We start from the raw sequence: 26,016 nt of genomic DNA on the forward strand, positions 1-26,016 counted from the left end.
CTGTTTATAGACGTGCTTGCTCTGTTTCCTGTACCAGGATGCTGCTTTAAGGACTCAAGAGCAAAAATGTTCTTAAAAATGTTGTTTCCAAGTTCTGTGAATGCCGTGTGTGTGTCAGCTGTGGTATGGGCTGTGTGTCTGAGTATGCTGAAAAGCTTTCTATCAGCCAGTGCAAAGTCCTCAGACCAATACGGGATGAACCATAAGCATCTGTGTACTGCCTTCATCATGTAGGGTCGGTGAGAAAGTTGGTGTATCCATAAAATAAAGCCAGTGAAGGGAAAATCGCAGCCTGTGTTTGGCGAAATCAGTCTAGCTGCAGAAGAGATCAGCTGGTCCCAGGCGCCTCTGCCCAGAAGATGCTCGCTGCCTCCCTTGGTCTGTCCTTAAAACTGCCATCAAGTAGGATCCGTGAGGCTGCTTGCTTAGGTACTAAATAAAATCTGGTTGTGTTAGAGAAAGGGGAACTCAGACTTCAAGTATTAGCACTTGGATTACAAAAGTGATGCAAAAATAATGTCTGAAAACAAGAGGCAGTTTTACTTGGTGCAGGATGAAGAAAGCTCTTGCTGCTTGTAATTTTGGATAGAAAGGGCCCGTTCTCTTGTCATGTTGTACAGGATGCTGAGGAAATGTCTGGATACAGAGCTTTCCTCAAGGGGGAATGCCTTTCCCTAAAGGATGACACCTGTCATTTTGAAAGGCCTCTTCTTGGAGCCCTCTACGGGTTGAGCTTCCTCCTTCTCGTGAGCTCACCTGGTGGCCTGGAGATGGACAATTTCTGGGCAGTTTTCTTTGTGCATCCTTTTTCTTGGCCCCTGGTGATGTTCCCAGTTTTGCCCAGGTTTGAGTGCCCTGCAGCACCTTTGCAGGTGCTGGTGGGTGTCTCGGCAGCTCTGCAGCCGACAGTGCCGTGGTTGTGAGTGGTTGACATCTAACCATGCTGTGGTGACCTCCCTGTGAGGGTGGCACAGCCGTCAGCGCTGTTCCTGAGCAGTCACTGGGTTATTTGATGTCTAACACATGATGGGTTGTGCTGAGCTGGGACTCAGTGGCAGCGTGAGGACAGAAAAGCTAATTTGGGTATTTCCCAGCAGCTCTGGGGTGGGGACAACCCGTTTTAGCTTGGAGTCTGTTGCGTGTCCCATGCAAGGTGCAGGGCTTTTGCTTATGTCCTGTAGTGGCCTTTCTGCTCCCAAATGACCCCCTCCCTGGTGATGTCCCCAGGAGATGCTGGAGCAACTGGTCTGTGGAAAGGGTATGGGAGGAGGCTTGGGGGAGCTGAGCCTCCCACTGTGGGGGCTCTTTTGAGCCCTTGCGATGGGCACCTGGATTATTCCCAAATCTCAGGTGCTTCCAGAATAGCTTCTTGTGAGGTTATAATGTGCCGCCTTTGAAAGCACCTTGAAATGCTGGTGGAGCTGTTTTAGGGACGTGGTGTGGTCCTGATGACCTGAGCTGAGGTGGTTCCTATCTCCTTTCGTCTGAGGTACCAGCTGGAGCCCCACTTGTGCATTGTTTGGGTTTGTTTGTTTGTTTGTTTGTTTTTTCCCCATAAGGCTGTCCCAGTTGCAAAGAAATTTGAGTGTCATCTTCCCAAGTCCACTTCACTAACTTGATCACAGAAACCTTAAACACTTTGTTCGTGGGTTATTTGAGCTTCACATGTTCTTCCAACGCTTCGGAGACCTGATGCCCCAATGCATCCGCTGTGGGTGGTGGCCTTGGGATGCTGCCTGGCTCACCCCACTCTCTTGGTCCCTGTCCCCAGCTGCATGAGGGAAAGAGTGTCTGGGACCATGGGTTGTTTGATCTGTCTGTTGACATCTGGAAACCCAGTGGGTTCATTCCTTGCTGTTTGATGGGTCTCTTTCGTATGGTGGCTTGAGTGGTCAGGGCCATCCATGATGGAGGTGGACTTCCATCCTGGGTAGAAACTCTGTGTTGGGGCCAGACCAGTGCTGTCTAAATATTGCCCTCAAGAAAAAAGCTCTGATGAGACTGTGTGATGCTCACAAAAGATTTTGTTTTTGTTTTGTTACCATTGCAGTGACAGCTATATTGTGCGAGTCAAAGCTGTGGTTATGACCCGAGATGACTCCAGTGGGGGATGGTTGCCGCAAGAAGGAGGCGGTCTCAGTAGAGTTGGCGTCTGCAAGGTCACATACCCGGAGGGCAATGGAAGAAGTGGATTTCTAATCCATGGTGAAAGGCAGAAAGACAAACTGGTAATAGACCCTAATTCAACTTTTTTCTGTTCTTATAATGAGAATTATCCCAAATCTATTGCTATTGTATTCTTGTGCAAGTTTTTTTTAAAACATAAAAAACAGGCATGTGCAAATAGTACCAGATTGGACAAAACAAACCCATTCTCATCTACAATTGCCATCTTTTGCTATGTAGGTTGGCATGCCGCCACCTGGAAGGAGCAGGTAAATTTTTGACATCCATGTGCAAAGGCCCCCTTTGATGATTGAAAAAGGGCCTGTGGGTTTTTTTCTAAGACCTAGCAGGGGTAAGTGAGAAGTGAATTGAAGTGTAAAGAACCCATGAAGCCAGTCACATTGCACTGAGTAATGCAGTGCAAGCCTTTAGAACTGCCATGAATTATTTATGCTGCGTGCCGTTCAAGGTTTGAATGAGCAGAGCGAGAATATGAAGACAAGTTGTCTCTTATGAATTGACGCACTCCATTTCTCCTGGTAGCTGTTTATCTAAAAAGGAGCTCTCTTCTTTCCCTGCACAAATCAAATTAATAAAGCCTTTTCCCTATTTCCAGGGTCCGTTTTAGATGTTACAGTTGGTTATCTCATTTCTATATATTTGATTCTTCTGAAATTCACTCCTGTGAAGAGATGGGCTAGCTTAAAAATACGCTCCCTGCACAGGCTCTGCGAACTCAGTGTTTGGGCAAAAATTGCATTATTTCAGTCAGAAATGATCTTGCTTTCAGAAACTCTGGTGTTTTAAAGCTGTTTCAAGTACAGTTTGTCTTTTGCAATACTGTTTTGTTCAGGATGCTTTTTTGACCCTATTTTGGAGCCATGCTTATGGTTTTGGGGGATGGGGTAAGACTTGCAAGCCATTCCTGTTCCCCATGAGCATCACCCTAGCGATGGGTTTCGGCACAGCCAAGCTTGAGATGAGCGCCTGGCTGGGGGTGAGGGAGGAAAAAACAGTGAGGGGAGTGTGACAGCACCTCCTAAATCTGCTGGTGAATAAAATTTCTGTTGAGCAAAATTATCGAGGGAAGAGATTCTCCCTCCACTTGAGCCCCCACCAGCTGTAACCTGTGCCGTGCTGGGTCTGGGTCCGAAATAGGCTCCTGGGGTAGGGAGCAAGCGCCTACTGAAAGCACAAGCAAAAGATGAATGTGCAATGGGTATGAGAACAATTACAGTGTCTGGTGTTTATTAGTCATCGTTTGGTAGGGAAGGATGTTCCCCTACGCGAGGCATGACTTGGCTTGCTTTTGGGTCTGGGCTGAGACGGTGGTGGCTGTGTCCTTGGGGTGGGAAAAGTGACTTTGCTCCTCTTTTGGGGCTCACGCCCTCCCAGGTGGTGCTGGAGTGCTTTGTGAAGAAGGACCTGGTGTACACGAAGGCGAACCCCACCTTCCACCACTGGAAAGTTGACAACAGAAAGTTCGGGCTCACTTTTCAAAGCCCCGCCGACGCTCGAGCCTTCGACAGAGGAGTGAGGAAAGCCATCGAGGACCTCATTGAAGGTACCGTGGCACATGGCGGCGGCCACTTCAACCCGTGGAAGAGTGGGATGGGTTTAAAATCAGTTCTTGGGCTTGGACGTCTCTTGTGCATGTGTCTGAATGTAGCTGGGCGCTTACCCTCCACGGAGCAAGCCCCAGCTTACTTTTAAGAGCTGAGTTTTCTCATCCCTTAAGGAGAGAAGGGATTTCAGTCCAAGTATTTTCCAATCCTGTCTGGCCTGGTCTGTCCAGACTTCCACCCTTAATTATCATTGAGTCTGTTATTACTGCCTTTTTTTGATAGGCTTGGGTTTCACGCTAGCGATGGCAACTCAAAACAGCCCAGGCTCTTCTTTATATGCAGCCGAATCTCGTCTTACTGAGTCTTTGTTAAATCGTCGTATGAATTCCTGCCTGGCGTTGAATAAAACTTTGTTTTGTTTTTGGGTTTTTTTGCAGTAATTAGTTTTGTCTGCATCCTCTTAGTTGAATGGTAGTTCTTGAAGACTTTGTTGTGTTTTAGGGTTTTTTTTAATTCTGTAAAAAATGCGTTTGAATTGCCTGTGCTTTGAAGTTGTCATAAATTTTTCCTTTTCACATTTCATTGCAATCAGGCCATCATAATACAGCTATAATTCAATAGTACTTTATTTTAATGAAATTTGAATCTTCATGGGGTTTTTGCCTTTTTTTTTTTTTTTTTTAACCATGCCACTTTATGTAGGGACTTAGTGGCCCAAAGCCTTTCTCCTTCTCACCCAGTGTGACCAGGATATTTTTATATACAGATGGTATTATTTTTTGAGGATACTAGTTCAAATATATATAGAGATGTGTGTTCTTTTTGAGGACATTCGCTCCATAAGACAGCTTAACGTTCTGGATGCCCTGTCCTTGCTTTAACATGGAAATGGTAGATACTGGGAGAGTGTTAATACCTCATCAGTTAGAGGAAGGATCTTCTCAACTAGTTATTCGTTTGCTTTTTCCTGTGCCACTAACCTGAAGAAGTCACAGCTAGGCCTTCTGCTTTCTTTTTCTTGCTTGCTAAAACTGGGAAGCATTTTGAGTCATAAAAGTGATGTTTTATGTAAGTGGCACGGGATTGTGCAAAGTTTCGAGGAGATAACTCAGCTGTATTGAGTATTATTTTGGAGATGCCAGTACGTGGCAATTCCTGTTCTGTTCCTTCTGATCCATTTTACAGTGGAAGTATTTAAAATCAAGTTCTGCTGTATCTCAGATACTTCAAAATCAGCAAATCTATATTTATCCCATTAACAGCACAGACTGATCCTCATGAATGTGTTCCTCCTTAACTTCCAAATAAGGCTTTCTGAATGAAAAACAATAACTGGCTCGTGCACACATAGTGTCGGGCAGTGGATTTCATTTATCGTTCATTTTTTGTTCACGTAATTGATCAAATTGAGCAAGTTGTATTAAGCACAACAAACTGTGTATTTGAAACTTCACTTTGTGAGATCGCTGCTCTGTTATTAATATTTAACCGATGGTTTGTTCCCTGTAGCATCAGAAGTATAGAAGTTTTGTGCACAAGTACAGGACTCCTGTGCAGCTCTGTAGAGCGTCTGGATTTTTACTTTCAAAGCTAATGTCGCAAACGGCACAAATGTTTTCATGTTACTTAGTGTTTTAAGTGGGCTTTCGCACTTAGCTCTGCACATCTTCGTGATGATGCAACTGAGAGCAGCCAAGGCTGGTGCGGATAGCATTATATAAAACACATTATTTTTAAAAATTTCCAGAATGAAGTTGGTACAAACCGTTCCAACTATTTTGGTTAGGGAGGTGATGTGGCCCTAACTCAGTATAACAGTGGGCTTACATTAAAAAAAAAAAAAAAAAAAAAGCCTTTGACTTAGGGTTTCTCCCCCCATGAGAGCATCTTGCTGCACCCACCCTCCTTAGCAGCCCTATGGGGGGTGAAGCCAGCTGGGAAGGGGGGCCAGGATCCTTGGCTGGGGGTAGGGAGAGGGGTCACCCCTTTTTAGCCACAGCATAAATGTACTGCCAAGTCCAGCGATGGTGTGTGCCACCCTTCCTGCTGCCCTTCTGCAATGCGGGTGCTGACCAGGCTCTCGAGCGGCTCCGAAGGGGGACACCCGCAGGATGGGGAAAGAAGTTGGAGAAAGCTTTTTTTTTTAAATATGATTTCCCACTTTTCCAAATGATTGCCCTGTAATTCATGAGAACTGCACCCCAGTACTTTGCTCTTGTCTATGGTTTTACGCATTTCAGCTCCTTTCGAATACTTTGTTTACATGGGGCAAGGTGGTTCTCTGAGAAATAGCTGATAACAGAGAAAACCTTTACAACATATAACAACTTCTGAAATTAGAAGAAGAAAAAAAACCAATTTAACGCTTTGTTGTCAAAGTGAGGTTAATTTTTTTTTTTTTGAAACAAAAATTCAGGGAATACGTGAAGAATAACTTGTATATGGTTTCTTGACAGCTGAGGATCTAGTCTTGAGTGTTGATTAGTATGTAGCTTTACCGTTCTTCAGAAATGAAAGTCTTCGGTAGTTGGAAATGATAACTGCTATTTTTATCATAGTTAATTAGCATTGGCAGCCATGCAGTTGCATGTCAAGAAACACTTTCAGATTTTACCTTTCCACCTCAGCTACCAGTAGATGGGTTTTTCTTCCTTAATTTGAGCCACTCTCTTACACATCTACAACATACGAACGAGAATCCAAATGTTTACCAGCCTAATAAAAAAAAAAAGTTGCATAGAAATGTCATGTGTTTAAAAAGCTGTTTATTTTTTTTCTAGGGTCTACAACTTCCTCGTCAACGCTTCACAACGAGGCCGAGGTTGGCGATGATGATGTCTTCACTGTAAGTACATCTCACCTGAGGTCATTCTCCTTTACACTCCGGTTTATGTGGTCAGGTTGGAAAGGGGTTTTCTTTTTATGCCTCGAGATTGGCTTCGAGCTGTCATCGTGTTTGGGCCGGTGGGTGTGTTTTATTTGATAGTAAAGCCTTGAGTTTCTGTTGGCCTCCTGTTGCCACGTGCAAAGCATGGCAGAGCAGATGCTGTCAGGGCTAGAAGTGAGCGAATAATAACTCTCAGGTTTCCTATGGCTTCGTCTGAGTGGTGCACACACCTCTTAATACTTCTTAATACACCTCTCTGTCCTTAAGAAGCTTCCCGCAAGCTAGAGTAGATGGCTGCTACTCAGGTGCATACTCAAGGAAATGAGATTTTGAATTGTAGTTGTTAACAAAAGCCAACTTTAAAGGTGTTTTGCCTATGCATGAAATGTAGAAAGTTCAAACAAGTGTTTTTCAGCTGGAGGAACAGTAGCGTGCCATCTACTGAATCAGCGGTGACTTAAGTAGGAGTGAGTTGCTCGTATTTAATTTGTGGTAATGTCTAAAATGTGTTTGGAGCTTTTCTGAAACAGAAGCAGCTACTGTCCCCGCTACACTTGAACGCTTTAAAAGAGGAAAAAAAAATAAAAAAATTGTCGCATGAAATTGTAATCCGATCATGGATATTCCATGGGCTGAAAACAAGACACTCACAACGAATACTTTGTCTATTACATTTATTTGCTCAGCTCCAATCGTGAACCCCCATGCACACATGTACGTGCACCGGTTATATTATAAATGCTCTCCTTGTCCTGTGGTGCAGGTGGGCACTGGATGGCAGGAGGGTGGAAGGTGGGACGTCCTCAGCGCAGCAGCAGCAAACTCAATTAAAGTCATCTTTGAGGTGCCTCCCTGCATCTTTAGGGTGAATGAGGGAAAACTGAGGACCGGCATCAAGCTGTTTGAAAACGGTCACTGGGAAGCGTCCGAAGCCAAAAGGTGTTTTTGAGGGTGGCTGATGTTTCACTGGTATGGGCCCAGGGCGGGTTCCCTGCCGCGTTTTGACCAGATCCTCCCGACGGCTGGCATGTTGTCTGCATCTGTCCTTTTGTCACGGCTCCGGGAGACAAACAACAGCAGGCAGGGTTAAAAGGTGACTTCCTGCGCTCCGCAGCAAAACTATCATTAGCAGCTGCTTCCCAACTACCTGCCAGAAGTGATTTATAGGCGCTGGGATGGGACGGGTTGGGGGGAAGCACCACTGGAGCCAGAGCAGTTTACCAATTTTTGCTGTTTGTCCCCGAATTCGCCCGCTGAGCTGTGCTCTGCTGGGGCTGGATGTCGCGCTGGACTTGCGTGCAGCTCTTCTGTGCTCGTCGGAAAGGGGATGACCGTCGAAATGTACCTGGGGCGGGCGCGTGCCAGCTCTCGCTGGGTTAGACGTGGAAATACTCAGTGGTAAAGCAGAGAAAAGTAGCCTGTGGAAAGAGGAAAGGATGTTTTTGCTAAAATCCAACTGGCTAACGTTTAGGGACCTGGGAGTGCTCCTGTATTTCTCCACAAGCTCAATCTTGCGGTTGAGTATTGATTTTTAAACTCATAGGGTGCTTTCTACCGGGAGGAAGAAGTTGTTGCCTTTAAGTAGGTGTTGCTTTACATTGGGAAAGTTGGATGAACGGTGCTCCAGCTGCATCAAAATCACTCAAACTCCTGCATTCAAAGTGAAGAGCCAAAACTGTGAGAGATTTTCCCCCCTACTTGACCCCGGGGAGGTGACAGATAACCCCCCACCGTGCAGATATTTATGGGTAGGATGCTTGGCGGAGAAGGAGGAGCAAGCTACTCGGTAGCATTAGCAAGGAGGGAAACCTCAGCTGCGGTTGACACCTTGTTGAGGTCCAGGGGGGACGTTCACACTGGGGTTGTGCCCTGCCTGGCAGCTCTCTTTGCACGTTGCGTGGTCTCCAGAGTAGTGAGAAGGGACCACACCAATGGTGGTAGCTCGCGTGGTGCCGTTGGTCAAGCTGTCACATCGGGGCAGGTGTGTTGTCATACTCCAAAAATCAGGCTTTAGGAGCATCTTGTACCCTAGTATTTCTTCTTTGCTTTCCTGGGATGAAATCTCTCCTTTTCCTGCAGTCCTTAAGCTCTTTGAAGCTCTCAGTTTCCCATTTATCTGGTAGGTGATGGTGGAGTATGAAGTCTGCATAAGCCAGAAATAACAGACTGAAGCGTGGAGGGGTTTTAGGCTGGAAGAAATTGATAGGGCTGTGATATGTTTTATTTTTACCCTTCTGTTTCATCCTTTCTTTACACTTCTTTTTGACTTGTGTATCGTAGTGCATTTGGTCATCCTTGCACACCAAACTTCTTTACAACTTTGCTGTAAACTCTTTTCCCCAGCCACGGCAGTGGATTTTTCAGGTTTGGAGGTTTTTTTGCGTTGTTTTAAAGAGAAAGTACACTTGTTCATTTTTATTTCCTAAGGTAGTTATTAAAATCTTCACAGTCCTCCCCCTCTCCCACACATGCATGAATAAACTTAACTGCGTGCAGCAAAATTTTCAAAAGCATCTGCATGATTGAGTCATTTAATCAGTCATTTACCCATCTCTGAAAATCCCAGCCGTTGCTGCTGTGCTGCTGCCTCCAATATTTGGCCCGAGGTCCTGCTCCTCCTTGAAGAGGTTTCAATCTGTTCAACCACAGCGGTCCAAAACTTCACATTTCTTACGCTGCTTTACAGATGGCCACCCCAGCTTTATCTTGCATGTCAGCACTGGTGTTTGCACCAATGTAATGGTACCGGCTTTAAAACAACCACCCTCGGTACATATAAGCACTGACCCTCATACAGCTGTTGGATATTGATTGACACAGGGCTTTTATACTGTCCCTGATCCTGTTAGCTTCGATACTGCTCCATGGGATGATGACTTTGTGCATATTTTTGTGCGTGCAGCTCGTACATCATGCGGTTCATTTATTCGTCAGCCAGCACGCAACCCTTCCAGGCATCCAGCAAGTTATTTTCATGGGGAAGAGAAGGTTTGCCCCAGAGGTAGAGCTCTCCCTCAGGCTATGATCTTGTGTGGCTTAATGGAGGATCATTTTCTTGTACCAGAAGGTGGGGGGTTTTTTGTTTTTAAGGGGGTGAATTATCTGCAGCTGTGGCTGCATGAGCGTTTGCTTGAGAAGCATCGCTGGTGTCAGTAGCCTTTTCTCTTCCCATCACTGTAACTTGCAGTGCCAAGACGATAACTTGGGCAGCAGTGCCTTGCTACGGCGTATGCTCCCTATCCATTGTTCTGAAGCATGGGTTATATCTTTAAAAACAGGACTTTGCCATCTAATAATTTTTCTGTGGATTAGACCTACAGCAACTAGATGAATCGATACAAACCCCTGTTCCGAAATTCATACCCGACAGCGCAGAAAGCAAAAGTATATAGAAATAAATGTCACTGACTTGAGGGGGAAAATGCTTACTTCTAAAATGAAATCTCCATTTAGAAGTTTTAACAATACATAGTTGTGTTTCTTTAATTCCAGATCCTCAGTAGAGCCCATAAATGTTTTCCATATGTTAGCAAATAAATTTCTCCTGTCTTGTACATTATAAATCGTCCTCTCAAGAGATGCAATCTGAGTAAGACTAGCCATCCGTTCTGTCTCCGTTGGGGGAAACATTGTCATTGCAACAGTCTGAGATTGTTCTGTTTGTCTTCATCCATCCAGCCTGCATCTTCAGCCTTCTTTAATTAACATTCATTTCAGAAATAACATTTAATAAGGACTGAATATATTCTGTAGTTCCTCAGCCACAGAATTTGCCATATAATTGAGTTCTTGTGCAAATTTTTTTCCTTAATCTACACTTTTACTTTCAATTACAGATAATAATCCCACATGACCATGAAGTGAAAAATGTGAATTGAGTCCAAGGAAAGAAAGGTCAATGTCTTCCAGAGTCTGCAGAGTGCCTGAAATGGTCTCTTTTAGCAACCCATCTGAAAAAGCAGAGGTGTTTATTCCGAAACCTTATGACTAGTTCAGCTGAAACGCCGCTCATGTGTTTTTCAGATAAATCCACAGCCTTGTGCCTGCTTTAGTGCTAAAGACAAGACACCCACTGGCAGGAGGAGCAACATCTCCCAAGTCAGTCCTGGTTTGCGAACCTAAAAACGACTGCATTCCCCTTCTGGGTTAATGGGAACATATGGGAAAAAAACAACAAAACTCAACCTTACAAAGTTTGATATGCATGTTACAATCATAGCTGTTTCATGTAATCAATAATAATTTTTAAAACATCCTAGTGTTTGTTCAAAATGAGACTTGCAGAATTTTGCAGGTAGAGCAGGCACGATCTGGAGGTGCACGGCTGAGCTACAGGGTTGTATTTCAAGGCACCTGGGCTCAATCCATTGCTTCTCTTGCTGACTCCTAGCTAAAAGCTTGTTTGCCTTGGTTCCCCAACTACAAGAAGGGGGAAAAATATTCTTCCTCATCACTAAGGTGACATGGACAGATCTTGCTGCCACCACTGCCACCACTTTTCTTCCTGGGCTTCCAGCAGAAGTCTTCAGACGCATGTTTTGACCACAAAGTTGCATGTTTGGAGCTCTCCTGTGCCCCTCGTGCCTTTTTCTCAGCATGAACGTGTACTCCTGTGCTCGGGGATGTTCGAGTTGGGAAGTTTGTCATGTGGCTTGGACACTGCTGACAGTCGTTTAAGAGACAGACACAATTACCCGTTCTCCACCACAGTGGTGCAGATTGTGGCAGATGTTAACGTTGCAGTCCTCCTTGCATCTCTTCTGGTTCCCTAATTAAAAAACCAGATTTCTCCCTGCTGCCTTTCCACGAAACCTTTTCCCTACTTTCATCTCCCATGTGGGCCTCAAGCGTGTTACAGCCTCACTATTAAAATTTATAAGATTTGTGTTCGTTAGATAAACACTAAATCTAATTTTTCTTGCTGGCTTGGTTGTTTCACATTGAGATAGTTCTTTTAAAGAGCCACTGTAGCTCTTTTTCTTTACAGTAGACATGTAGAAACCCAGTCCAATTACTTTGGAATATGTTTGTAAGTTCTGTGTGATGCTGGAGCATCTCTCGTCCCACCCCTCCATGGAAAATGACATGGCCGAGAGTAGAGGAGCACTGAGTTGCAAGATTTATTTCTTTCACGAGTTGCACTCGGGGACTGAGGAGCCGCAAGAGCCTGCAATTTCCTTTTTCTTAAGGCTAAGCTGGAGTAACAGAAAGGAAAAATGCCTTTTGGAGGAACAGAGCTCTCTATGGGGGTGGTGGGGTGCGGTGCTTAGGTTGTCACCGTGAGCAAATCCACCTTGTTTTGCTCCGTGAGCCTGAGCAAAGCGATGAGGGGATTGTCACAGCGATAGGACTGGATGGCCTTACCTATGTTATTCTTCCCACTCAGCAGCCAGCTGTGCTGTGCATGTACGGCCGAAGGGTTCATTGCTGCTAGCCACATCCTCTGATGTCTGGATTTTGGGCTTGCATTGTAAACCACAGCTATTCTAATTCAGATTTTAAAAGGAAAAAAAGTACTTGCCAAGAAGAGAGAAATTCACACACAGAAACCAGCAGGCTCAAATCCTTCCCTCCAAAAAAAAAAAAGGGGGGGGGGGGAAGCTTTTCCTGGCTTTGAGCAATGAACTGGACTAAGATTTATTCGTATTTTTCATAGTTGGGTCTCAAGTTATAGACAGTGCTCTGGGCGTCCTCGTCCCACACTTCAACAGTCAGCGCAACACCAACTTAGCCAGCGCTCGTCATGTCTGAACACGGCTTTCACTCTTCGCACTTCAGTGCTGTGAAATCTGCCTTGATTTGTTCCAGCAGACTGACTACCAAGGTAGTCCCAGAGTCTGAAGTAATTGGTTTATCTGTAGTTTAATTGGTTTTTTTCTTCCTCCCATTAATACCAGGGTATACCAGCTTCTCAGTGGAATTCTTCCTGCTTTTATGCCAGGGGTCAGGAGCCAGGAGAGATGCCACTAACACGTGAAAAGGTCCTGAATATCCAGCTATTTTAATGCTAGCTTCTTTTTATTCCTTTTTTTTCCTGCCTTTCTTCAGGTTATCTTTGCCTGCAACAAATTCATGTCACCCAATGGGAATGGATGCCAACGCTAAAAGAGATTTTTCGGCAGGGAAAGTCAAGTGGAAAGTTTTTCTCTGGCTGTCAGGTTTTTATATAGTGTTGTGTTTCTCCCTTTCCTTCAGGACCTCCTGTTTCTTTTAAATGATGCTGGAAATTAACCCATTTATTTTCTTACTCTTTCTGCCACTACAAGCAAGCTATACTCACTCTGATAATTTAATACGATTGTCGCTGAGGCAGAGGTATTGCTGCTGTGATCTGGAGTGGCAGCTACTCTTTTCTTTAAGTACTTCAAAACTGTAGGGGCAATTCCTGTCTACTTCAGCCTATAGATTATCTTTGCTCACTCGCAGCCTGTCATCTGGACAGAAGGAAATATGAAAATTACTGTGGTGTGGAGATAGGCAGTACATAAAATCTATTTATTCTTACGTATAGAACAGATTCATGAGATGTAAATCAAGTGAAGAGCTAAGGGGAACTGATAGGAGAGAGAACTGTGGGGTAGATTTGAAGCTTTATTTGCTTGCTTTAAAAGAAAGGAGGGGGAAGTCGAGGTCTTGCACAATTTATGTATTGCTTTATTGTATTTATTGTATTATTTTGCTTTTAGGTCAATCTCTGGTGGGCAAAGCAGGCTTTTCTTGCTACATTGAACTTCAGTTGCTTTGGCACTACTTTAGTCTAGGGCTTTAAAACAATAAAACCTTTTTTTTTTTTTTTTTTTCTTTTTTAAACCAAACTGTATTAGTCTGGTTGTTTTACCACACACAGTCTTCAGGCTCCTGAGTCCCTGGCAAGGATGGGATCACCCAACCAGCGCTGCAGTGCTTCCCTAGGGTCCGGCAGTCACCGCCGCGCCGGCGGGGAGATGATGGGAATGCGGTCAGAAATTCGGTCAGTCACGGGCGCCCACGTGTACTTTGTGGAGGAGGCAGAAAAGTGTTCACTGTCACAAAACCAGACCCAAAACAAAGGATGTGATTTCCGCCCCCCCCCCCCCCCCACGTTAGCAGCCCAAGTATGGGAAGCAGTCCTTTCCTGCAAATACCAGCCTACTGAGAGCTTGGGGTGTTTGGGGTGCCTGTGTGAAGACAAGGCAAGGAGCATCTCCTGTTTGGTAACAAATTATTAAGCAGAAAATATCTGTATTGTTATCAGATATTCCAAGTCTTGCTGTTGTGTAGTTTTTTACGTAGCTAATTATAGCAGCAATTGGGATGTGTTGAGCTAATTTGCTGAGGGTAAGCAATTCCTCTTGTCACAATTCTTCCTCTCAAAACCCTTTTCGTAGTGTATTTTCTGGCTCTGTACCGTTCCCACATACAAACACAGTTGGTCCTGCACTGGGATTGGGATATATCCTGCAGGAAACTGAAATTTGATCTTCTGCTGTGATGGAAGTTTCCTTATAGCTATATCTTGCCAGAACTTGTCAGTGTTGTAATTTGTGCACCAGTTAAGTATTGAGTTTTGTTCAGTTTGCCCCAGCAGTTCAAAGGAGATTTTTGTCAGGTTTTTTTTGTTTCTTTTTAACACCCGTTTTCCTCTTTCCTGTGCTTAAATGATGATATGGTGGCCTATTTTGATGTGCCAGCTCTTTCAGTTTTATACTCGATTTAATTATTTTTGTTATGTATAACCAGACTTGCATTAATTTAAGCAATATTTAGATTACTGAAAGCCTGTTTTCTTGTAACACGCAGTCACCTGAGGCTTTGGGATGAGACGGGTCACCAGCAAACCTGCCTGTAGGATTCCTTGTCCAGAGGTGAATTGACTGGTGCCTTCCTAACTGTAGTTTCTAGCTGATGAATTTGTGATCTGCGTGCATTGTAGCCCCATTTCACACTTGAAATCAGCTAGCTGCATGTTTGTCTTCCGCAAAAATAATTTGGCTGTGTAGTAATGTACTTAAACTGTGTGATGAGTTAAAGTGTGAAGCTGTTTATGAGCGTGTTCCCTTTTAATTCATCTGGAGCTGAATGCTTTAGTGCATTTGTGTGCTTAAGGCACAAATGTGTCAGAAACAAAACATAGCCAAGATGAAATTGCCCTGTCTTAATGTACAGTAAAATGGAGGGGGAAGAGATTTTTTTTTTTTTACTTTTTTTTAAAGGATTATTTTTTAACCTGGATCAGCTTACTAGTTGGACTTAGCGCACGGCCCCGCGGGCGAAAGCAGCAGCCCAGATAAAGAGGGGATACAGGGGGGGTGAGCATCCAGAGTTGGAGCCTGAATCGCTGGCTGCCGATGAAGCCATCCCTGGGACCCCTTGCTGAAGGTGGGCTTTGCTGTTCCTCTCCAAAAGCAGCCACCGTGGCCCTTGCAATTTCCCTTGCATAGCTCTGATCCCTCGCCCTCAGCCAGGAGGAGCGTTTGCAAGTACAGCTCGTCTTTTCCGTGTTTGCAGTGCGGCGGTTTTGCCTACCTCGGCTTGTCAATGGAGCTTCGCAGACTGGGTTTGTGGCCTTCTCGTTTTGGCCTTGCTTTTTGTTCAGCTGTGGTTCCCCAGGCATTTCTTAAGCATTATGTAAGGGGGACCTGATTTGAGGCAAGACGCCTGTGAAAAGCAAGTTATTTTCCAACTCGGTTCCCCCCACCTTGCTTTTGCAGCCTGGCCGTGCCAAGAGCGGAGCCGGCGTGGGGGAGCAGGAATGAGGTTGCAGGGGTTATTTTAGCACCGAATGTGAAACCACAGCCAAGGGATGCAACTTGACTGATGCATCCTCAGCCTCAGCGCTGCTGAGAGCCAGTGGAGCGGAGAGGGGCTCCTGCCGTCCCCCTTTCACCAGCACGACTGACCCTGCACTGAGCCAGCCCGGGGAAGTGAACCAAAAACTAGCCCTATAAAAGAAAGCGAATACTTTTCTGGTGGTTTAGCTCCTCGAGCCAGCTCGCTGTAGGGCCAGAGAAGCAGAAGTGCTGGCTCAAGGGAAACTGTAAGAGTGATGGGCTAAGCGGGCGGCAAAAAACTCCGCCACCCCACTAATATTCACCGTGCCGCCTGAAATTTGTTGCATACTGCCTGGCCGTGGATACACCGCCTTCTGCAAGACAGCTTCACTGCAGACTTTTGCTGTGCTTGTGCCTGTGGTACAAGTAAGGTGGTTCTTGCACACATGGCTGAGCCTGGCTTAGTATTTATGGCATTTTCCTCCTTCATGTTGCCACTGACAAATTTATCCTTTGATTGAGGCAAGGAGGAGACGACAGGATAGCTGAGGTGGTGTTGATGGGGGTGTGTTATGGCCAAATGTTATGCTCTTACTTGAAAATAAATAGTGTATATTACTGTAGTTTTCCATTAGGTTCCTTCTTTAATCTGGGCTATGCAGTTAGCCTTTGAAGTGTATAGGCCTTTTTCGGCTGCAGGGTGCTTGAAAACTTTGCAAAGACAGAAAGTGGCCTTTTCTATTATTTTAATGTACAACCTAAGGAAGTCGCTTTCAGCAAGTAGCTATATTTGTAAGCTGCAATCTCTCTTGATGCTGTGTTCAAATAAAATGCTTTGTCCCGGGGCACTTGTAGTAGGAGGCACCGGGGACGCCGGCTGGATTCAGGGTGTCTTGCCTGGCCCCGGGCGCTGCCTCTGAAGGTGACAGGCGGAGCAGACCCCGGGGTGTAAATACAGTTGGAAAGAGGCAGCCTTGGCCGGGGGACAGAGCGATGATTGACAACTTCCCGCACCGCGGCAGAAAGGATTAGGGAATCACTGCCCGGCACATAACCCAGCGGCGGTGGTGGGGCCGGAGGGACGCAGGTCTGGAGTGAGCGGGCAGAGCCGTGCTCGGCCCCGGCGTCCCAGCCTCTCTGCATAATTTAGAGGGGGGAAAGCGTTTGGCTCCTGGTGCCAAGCTGGAGCATCCGTCTTGGCAGTGATATGAAGGGGGCTGAGTCAGAACCGCAGGGCAAATGACTATGTTGCCCTGCTCTTCATGAGGGAGCCTATAATTTCCACGTGCTGTTTAAACACTGGCAAATCTGGTTTGAGTCGGTTGTCTCATGTAACAGGTAGAAAAGAGAAGAAAAAAACCAAAACACAGAGACTTCAGGCCACTTGGAGTGCGTGCCCGAGTTTTGCTAGTCTAACTGTAATTTGGTTGCATCCTCTCAAATGTTTTTGTTGGTTTTTTTTTTGTTTGGGGTTTCTTTTTTTGGAGAGTTTGGAAAGGAAAAGGAGGAGTTTGGTAAAGCTAAACAATGAAATGTGCTTTTACATGAGGCTTCGAGAATGATTTTCCTTTAAAGTGGTAGGCTCCCCCTTTTGCCCCTTTAAAGAAAGAAAAAAAAGCAAACGTCTGGCTGACAAAATGCTGCAGGGGTGGTACTCCCCTCCCGCTCCCAGGCATGTGTTTGGTAGTAACTGAGGACGAACAACAGAATACATGAATCTGGAGAGCTCAAAATGGACCTCTGCCCAGTGCAGAAATGCATTATAAACAACTGCATCTAAATAGCCCTGCTTCCTTCCCTCACCTGCCTAATGTGTTTTGTCAAGGGTCTGCTCGCCCTGTATCTCGTAAATATTTTACGAAAATTAAATCAGAAGTGATTACAGGGAGCAGTTCATCTGTCTCTGGTTCTGTCTGCTAAAGGAGAAGGAAAGGCAGAAGTAAATAAGTACCATTGCATTTTTAAGCGGAGCCTGACATATTTGCAGTGCATGTGAAGAGGGTATTTTAAAAGTTTGCATCAGCTGTTGGATACTATTTTGGTGATGAATTCCAGCTAAAATAACGTGGATGCTCGTAACTGTGTGAATAAATGACCCCTAACTGACTTCTTAAAATGTTGTATCAGCCTGTTGTGGGAAGTTTGCATTTAACTGGTTTTCCCCCTCCGTTTGTAACCTGGTACATTAGGAGCGCACTATTGAATCCAGAGGCTGAAGTGTTGAATTTGTACATAGCAAAGACATTAATGATGGATTAGATGCACTGATTCTTTTAGCTTAGCTAATCTAATTTTCATTAGCATTTTTCTTCCTCTGCAATCTTATTTCCCCCCTCCCTTGGAATCTTCTGTATAGAAGAGCTGAGATTCAGTGCTGAGCTATGTGGAGCCATCTGTTCCCGGCTGCGCTCAGCAGCAGCGCAGGCTCTTGCCATCCCCAGTGCACGTCCAGTGTTAGACACCCCCTGGCTGAGCTTCGCTCCTTTATTTCCTGGCATCCCTACCTGTCTTCCAAAAGGAAAGCTTTTCAGCAGCATTGGATGTGCTAAGTTCCCTGTTAGCGCCTTAAAATTAGGAGCTAGTGCTTCCCAGATTAATTGCAGCTATGCTGATGACAAGCGGGTCAAAGACGGAAGACTTTAAAGAGGAGCTGGCACCCACCTCCCTCTCCAGACCCCCCCCCATCTCTGCCTCTTGCTTCGCCTGGAGACCCTCCTGTGCCATTGGGGCGCAAGCCTCTACAGGTGGTCAACTGGGGTCAGGGAGCTGATACTAAAATGATTTGGGGCTGGATTCCTGTGGTTCTCCACCTAAGCACGCGCGCAGAGCAGGGGATGGAACCGGTGGGAGGGAGAAGCAGGGACCGTCACCTCCCCAGGGTGGTACGGACCTCGGTGGCCGTCTCTCGTGGCGTTAGCAGAGGACAGCTGTGGTAACGTGGCTAATGTTACTTGTTAGATGAGGGAGGCTTTGCTAATCTTCACGGAGCTGTACAAACACAAATATTGGGCAGCTGATCATCCCGACAATGCTGTAGTCCACACCGAGATGTCATTTCCAAGGCATAAACAGATTAACGGAGCCCTTTATGCAAAAAGGAAAAGCCTGCCTCTGTCCCTAGATGGTTTTCAGCAATTGGTTCCCAGGTTTAGGTAAAAAGATCCTGCTGAAGCGATGTAGCTCATCTCAGCACGGAGAAATCCAGTTGGGCCACAGCAAGGAGGAGTTACAGGAGTGAAGAAGGAAACGTAGGAGTCCTATTAAGGAGAGGCTTTCCAGATCAACGAGGACACGAGCGCCTCGTGGGTAGGCAGAGCCATCCCACTCTCACCACTGTACCATGGGATTGCTGTGCTGCCTGGGAGCAGCCCCAGTAACTGGGGCTTGTGGTTTGGGGTTTTTTCCCCTTAAAACATTCTGGTTTTCCCTTGTAAGTACCCAATGCACAGGCTTTTCCTTCCATGGAGGCGGTGCTCTAGCCCAGTGGCGCGGTAAGGGCAAGGCAAGGGGTTATCGTGTGGGTAGGAAATGTTGTGTGGACCTGCTCACAGCCTCTGGTCCTGGGCTGAGTCCGAGCAAAATGGGGTGATGTGTCGCTTCCGTCCTCCGAACTTTCACAGGCATTTCTCTTTATATCTGGTCAAACGCCTGCTTTTGCAAAGATGTGTCTGGTGCCTTGTATTGCTGGGAAGAAGTGAAACAGGAAAATCTCACTGAGGTTTTCCCCCTTACCACATCTGAGTGGTTGCCATATCATTTAACCGTGTCTGATTCTCATATACTCTTTTTAATCCTTGAAGTGAGCCATTAAGTCACATCTGTGGTCCATGCAGAACTGACCGATGATGCCAGAATCGGGTTTAGCATTAGCTTAATGGAGATGATCCCGTGCACCGAATCCTTGTAAATGTTCCTTAAGTTTTGCTGACTTAAGACAGCACAGCCACCAGCATCTTTCTGGCACCAAAAGCTATAACCACAAAACTTAAAAATAAAAAAGGTAGCAGTAAAACTAGCTAGCTTTCTGCACTTTATATTGGTATTTGTGTAAGTGGTGACTAGGAAACAGTCCAAGCATTTGAGAAATTATAGTCCTGTTCTGGTTTTAGAAAAATCTGAATCCATGCTTATTGTAATGGTTGTGTACAGCCAATTTGTCTTTGAACTGTACTGGAATATGATCTAACATGAAGCTTTTCCTTCAGACTCTTTGCTAGGGAGAACTAGATTCAGCTCCAGCAGTCCTCAGTGGATGAGAGTGTCAAAACATTTCAAAAATGTATGGAAGCGATTTTCTTCAATACGATTTTTGTCTTGTCTTCAGTGATAGGAAACAAAACATAAATTTGACAAAAGCATTTTCTTCTGTGGCTTTATCTTGCCATGACAAATTAAAAGCTTGTGCTCAGGGGACAGGAGTCTCAAATCTTAAAAGATTTTTCACACCGAACCGTTTTCTTAATACTTAGATAATCTAAGCCCCCTTTGAAATGGACTGTCCTGAGTATATGGGGCACACTTAGGGGTGGATGGCGAATGTCAACTGTTTCCTTTTCTAATTTTCTTGAATAGAGAGAAAAAGGTGTTTTGAGACAAAAATTAGGATTTTTGCTGTTTCACTCTCTGTGAAATTCTGAAGTGCTATATCGCTTTAGGCTTTAAAAAAAAAAAACTGGAGGGGAAAGGAAGGACTTGTTCTGGCAAGATTGAGCTGAGGGAGTTCTGGGACACTATATTTTATCTTAATTTCTTTGGAAAGGTGGCAGTTTCTTTGCTATGCATCTGAAATAACTCTCAGACTTCCTCTTTGTGAAGTTCATAAACAGCGGAGGCTCTACAGATAAACTTCAGATTGGTGTTTAGCTCAGTATTGCTTGCTTGCCGTACCGTTTCTCCGACTTTATCATTTTTCCTTTCTTTATTGATAGCACAGCTGTGTTTTCCCTTATTCCAGTGAATGAAAAGGGCCAAGTGAAGAGCTGGCTTGTGCCGAGGCTCCCAAGGGATTGCACCTGGGCAGAGCACACAAACAGAGGGCTCCGGCTGCCTGCGGGGAGCTCATCGCGCGGGTCTCGGCCGGAGGTGGTCAGGCTACGGCCAGGGGGAGGATGCAGCTTGCTGGTTGTCATTTTTCCAGGCTCATCCTGAACCCATGAATTGGTGAGGGAGCTGGGTTTCTTGTCCTGGGGACGGCGGGGATGTCTTTTCAGACGACAAGATGGCGATGGGCTCCTCTTTAACGCGTCCAGGCTTCCCAAAGTGAACATGGGAGCCGCTGCGAGGAGGTTTGGCTGTTGCAGAAGGCTGCCTTGGTAAAGATGAGACCTTGAGCCCCCACCAAGTTTTGCATTTCCATGCTGCAATTCGACAGTCCCCCTCAGATACGGGTGATGCAGTGAGCAGGCTTGCACAGCAGTGGGAGAAGAGCAAAGTGGAGCATGGCAACAGAGAGCAGGTCGGCTCAAAGAGGGCTTGTGCTTTGCAAAGGCCAGGCTGGCACAGGTTTTTGATTCCTTTAGGACCATTACTTGTGAAACTACTTGTTCAACATCGTATGTCTGTTCCCCCTTGTCCTCTCCACCTCATGTAACCATTAAAATCCTAGAGGGAAAAAAACCCATCTTGTCTTGCTTGACCCACAATTATTTTTGACAGCAAACTTACTTGCGAATGCTTTAGCTGGCTGAGAGCACTTCTGGAAGTTACAAGTGACAGAGCTCCGTAATTTCCCTCTGGCGATCGATGTCTGACAAGCTGCCACAGATTGTATTGCTTCATAATTTGGAGAGGAATCTTTCTTCTTTTTCGTAGTCACCCTTGGATGTTGCATCACGCGGGGTGAAACTATTCTGTAAAGCCATTAGAGGCAAGGTGATCAGTCCAGTTCAGGAGCAGGAGAAGGCTTCTTTTTCTCATCGGTTTTTATGATAGATGCTTATCTCAGAATATTACTTAGGCACCTGATTAGCCGGCCGTTCTTGTGTAACAAATCCATTTCAATGAGAAGTAAACAGCAGTAAATGATTAACATAATCTTCTTTACTAATGACTAGGGTTTTTTAATTTAATGAATCACTTCTGAAAATCTGAGGGGGAAACAGGGACACTTTTTTTTTTAACATGATCACAGTGCAAGCATTTACATGTAGAAGCCCGGTGTTGTTTCTCAAAGCAGCCATATCAAACGTGCGGTACATGTGCTCGCTCAGATATGTACAGCTCACTTGCAAAAGGCAATGTGTTGCACGGGTTTTATAAAATTACTATTACGGTCATGATTAATGATTTTGTTATCCAAGCAGTGAAACCACAAGACTTCGCGACCGCCATAGCAATCGCAAGGCTCTAGTACGTGCAGCACAAATTTCTGTAATTGAGCATTTGAGGGCATGTTGAAGCAGAGTTCCTTACCGGACTCCCTGTTCCAACAACTTTAGTTTTGGGTTCATTTCTCTTATGTGGCTACCAGGCATGTTTTCAATAGTTTCCTCTCAAAAACAAATACTGGAGCTGGATTGGTTTCAACAGGCTTTAGAGGAAGACAGTGTTTCTCTGACAGACAGTGGATCGATGGTTTGGGATATGTTTTTTCATCAGTGAAAGAGCCTGGCTCTGGAGACCACGTCCTTTCTAGGTGTGTTCCTGTAGGCGAGTGAGTTGTATTTGGGTGAACTGCAACAAACCTCTCATGTCTCCCCCCTCCACCATCCTCTCCAAAATTTTCACTGCTATGCTGGTGGTAGAAAATCCCAGCCAAGACCCAGTCTTATCGTGGGGGATGGAAGTTGTTCCCTGCTTCCATCACTGACGAAGTCTTGCCATCATTTGTTCGTGGTGGCACTTGGCTGAAGATGAGAGCGCCTTTTCTTTGAGAACATGCCTGATTTTCACCAGTCACCAGGTCCAGGTTCAGTCCCAGCGGAGTGGTACTAGGAGAACAGTACGCTTTTGAAGGCCTGAGCATCATCATGCCTTTGATCCTCCGTCACTTATTTTCTTCTGAGGGTTTCCATATGCCTTCTTGAACCACGTTTTAACTCTGGGCTCTCTCAGAAATACATCCTTCTGTTTGAACCTTATCGGAGGCTGTTCCAGTGAATGCCTCACGATCTTCTCTTCTGAAGGATACCAGAAGGATAATTTCTTCCTGCTCACATTCCTATGGGACTCACGATTCAGTAGACTTCTCTTCCCATCTTGGTCCCTTCCATCATCTCTTTTCCAGGCTGGAGAAAGACAGACTATTTAGTTAGCTGTTGTTGAGAAGCTGTCCTGTGTCCCTGATTGTCCTGACCATGGCTCTGTGAGCTTGCCATGGTGGAAATACCCTTATTGACACAGGGTGAGGGGGGCCAGAACCGCAGATTGGGGAAGCACAGCAGATACCTGCGATGCCTTGATGATCATCTTTGCTGCTGCTGCTTTTTTTTTTTTTTAATCTGTTGTTGAGCCACCAAGCTGACAGTCTGTTTTAACCCCAAGACCTCTTTCCTCAGCAGCAATAGCTGGCTCGGAGTGCATCACTGTACATGTCAGATCAAGGTGTGTCCATCACTTTGCACTTGAGGGGTGATTTTTTTTTTTTTTTTTTTTAACACCCAGTCTCTCAGCATTATGAGATTCTTAAGCAAGTTTTCAGGGTCAGCTTTCATTTTTACTCCCTTGAATAGCTTCAGTTTCATCACAAAACTGTGTCGTCTTGTTCACCTCTCTCTTCAGGTCCTTGATGAGTATGCTCACCGGCACACGTGAGGAACCTGTGGGGTTCATTGGTGACCTTCTGCTTGGGAGGGGGTTATTTTCTACCTTTTTTTCCCAGTCTTCAAACCATTCATTCCTATGTGTCGAGAGCCTTCTCTCTTCTCCTACGGAAGTTTGAAGCTTCGATGGGGGACCTTGCTGGAAAGTAACAGTGCTTATCCCAGCCGATGGTCAGCAAGGTAACCCTGCAGACACTGCCTTTGTCAACCAGTTGCCTTTAGCGTCACCAACCAGGAGGCAGCATGAACTTTTTTACGGATGAGTGAGCAGAGACCTAGTCTCGGATAGCTTGCTTTCTCCCTTTCTGGGTGCTTCGAGTAAGTGTTTGTATTGGCAGACTGCCCCTCTAATCTGAGGACATTGAATGTGGAAATGCAGCAATTTTTAATAAGGTGAAAGCGGAGGCCAGAGTCGCAGCCTCTGTGGTATGCTGCAGACAGGTTTTGTAGCCATGTCAACACATGTGGAGGAGAGGCTTGGTTGCCCTGCCGGGTCTGAAGGAGAATAAGGTGTGGAGGAAAGCAAGGGTAGATAAGAATCGGGCAAGATAAAAATCACTACAGCCTCTTTTCTAATTGCCTATTGCAGAAATACTGCCTTCCCCGAGAGGCAGCAAATAGCACGCTGCTCGGAGGGCTGGTTATAGCTCCCAGCTGCCCCACTGAGATTATCTAGCAGTTTTATCCAGTTTAGGATTTTTATTTTCATCTAGGAGGGTGAGGGGGTTGCAGGCCAGTATGTGCAACCTCCTCCAGTTGGGTAATTTTCCCAGGCTTCGTTATTTTGACCATGCGCACCCATGATGTTTTCGGAGCCTATCCATGAAAGGCTTGTCCCAGCAGGGCTCGGCCGCGGTTCCAGTGAAGGTGAAGGGTCTTGCTGGCTGGCACGGCACCGTGTTAAAGCCCTGCCTCCTTTTTGGTTCATGCCAGTCAAAATTTAACTTTGAGAGCATGCTGCAGGCTGAGGCTGCCCGGACTATGGGGTGTGTGCCTTTCTGTTGTTGTTCTGAGAAGCTTAAATTACAGCTCGGCATCTGGGTCTGCACCGCAAACAGCCCTGCAAAAAGGTACTTGCATGAGGTGGCTGTTGTAACTAAATCCTAACTCTTCTCAGGTTTTCCAAATAGGTTGGAAGCTTAATGTTATTATGAAGTACTTGCTTGTAGAAGCTGCTCATTTTCTTTTGAAATGTCCCCAAAATGTGCTAGATAGTGTAGGACCTAAAATTACAGGCACCCCAGATTTGAAGTGCCTTTGTCTACTAAGTTATGAAGACTAGGCTGATGAAACCTAGGCTTTTTAAAAAGAGCCTGAGTATCAGCGCGGTTACATTTTAGAGGTGTTGTTAACTATCTTAAGAGTTGTTCTGCTTCTAGGTACTTGTTTAAAAGAAAAACAAGCAAGCAAACAAACAAAAAAACGCATTAAAAGTCTGTTCCTAATGGGTGGGTCAGCCATTCAAAACTCATCCTGCTTGTTGTACCTCTCAGATAACCCAGCCTGGCTTTACATCACACTGCAAACAGATCTGTATATTTGCTTTCACCAAAGTAAGTTGGGAGTTCAGTGCTTTTGAGTGTTATACCGGTTAAGGAGGATCAACATCTATTTTGTGTTGTAATGCTTTAAGGTGTGCTCACCTTTGGACAGAGTCTTGCAGAGCGTTGTTTTCAGAATAAACAAATATCCACAATGAGCGTTCTTGTATTCTTGGAGTAAGAGACATGTCTGGTACGATTCATTGGAAAACAATATTTAGAGAGCACATTCTTGACAAGGAGAGAAGGTTTTTCAGGTAAAACCAGTCCTCTCCCACTACCGATGCAACTTTTCTCCACTCTTGAGGTTGTGTGTCTAGCTAACCGTTGTGCCAAATGGAAACCTTTCCCTTGGACTTGTCGTAGCTGCAGCACAGCTTTTTAGTTGGAGGGGGATGGAGATTTTTCTTAGTTCAAAGCGCCAATATTTAGGCACGTGCACTGTTACAGCTCTTCTGATCGTTGCACGTGGAGGCTCTTTTTCCTGCTTCTGATCTGTTAGTGCATTTAATAGCTGTCCTCTGATATTCATGGTAATATGAAAAAGCCCAATGAATCTATGAAAAGAATTAATGGGCAAAATTCTGAATGTCTAGATATTGTATGAAAACTATTTTAACCAAGGAAGGGCTATGGAGAGAGGATGGCTAAGACTGGTACCCCCGCTGTATATTTCTCCAGGAGGAGAAATACATATATTAAGAAGCTGCAGGTATTGGCAGCAGCATGTTATTGCATGATATTTCACCCTTTCATGATCGTTGTTGTGTGATGATGTAACTAATTAACCTAAAGAAAGTGCTCACCGTGAGCCAGGAACGTATAAAAACACAAGTAACGTTCATTTCACATTAGAGATCAGTGACAAAACTAGAAAAAAAAAAAACAACTGGAGTTTTTAAAGGAAAGCTGATTATTCAAGTAGCCTGTGATGCACTGGAATTAGGTGAGTGTTTGGAGAAGAATGTGTAAAGGAGTTTTTGGCTTAATGGGATGCCTGCAGGTTAACAAAATTGCCAGTATTTTTGTAGCCTGGGTTACTAGTGGGGTACAGCCTGGACACACAGATGGTCTGTCGGAGTCTGCCCGCAGGACGTAGGCAATTGCGTCATTTGACTTTGCTCTTCAGAGGTAGCTTCCAGTGTGAACGCTCATCGTCCCGCAATGCCCAGTATAACAAATAACATGCCAAGCGAATACAAGTGGTGTTGGTGAATATGTCACGGGTAGGCTATGGCATATTATTTTTCCATGTGTGTGGTGACAGCTTTTATGGCCTGGCAACAGATCCGCCTCTTTCAAGTATTTTATGTGAAACTTTATGAAGCCGCCTGCTGTCAGGTGTTG

The 26,016-nt window shown here is 45.3% G+C and overlaps 1 protein-coding gene across 1 annotated transcript in view; it reads left to right on the forward strand.

Moving 5' to 3' along the window:
• Positions 1 to 26,016, forward strand: part of SPRED2 (sprouty related EVH1 domain containing 2) — a 66,137-nt gene that overhangs the window by 35,973 nt on the left and 4,148 nt on the right. Inside the window, exons 2-4 of the mRNA XM_082305834.1 lie at positions 2,051 to 2,228; positions 3,562 to 3,730; positions 6,512 to 6,576. Of these exons, the coding sequence (XP_082161960.1) occupies positions 2,051 to 2,228; positions 3,562 to 3,730; positions 6,512 to 6,576 (412 nt within the window). The remainder of the gene's footprint in view (positions 1 to 2,050; positions 2,229 to 3,561; positions 3,731 to 6,511; positions 6,577 to 26,016) is intronic.

Source organism: Platalea leucorodia, assembly GCF_965183815.1.
Source record: "Platalea leucorodia genome assembly, chromosome: 3".
In the NCBI taxonomy this organism is placed as follows: Eukaryota; Metazoa; Chordata; class Aves; order Pelecaniformes; family Threskiornithidae; genus Platalea; species Platalea leucorodia.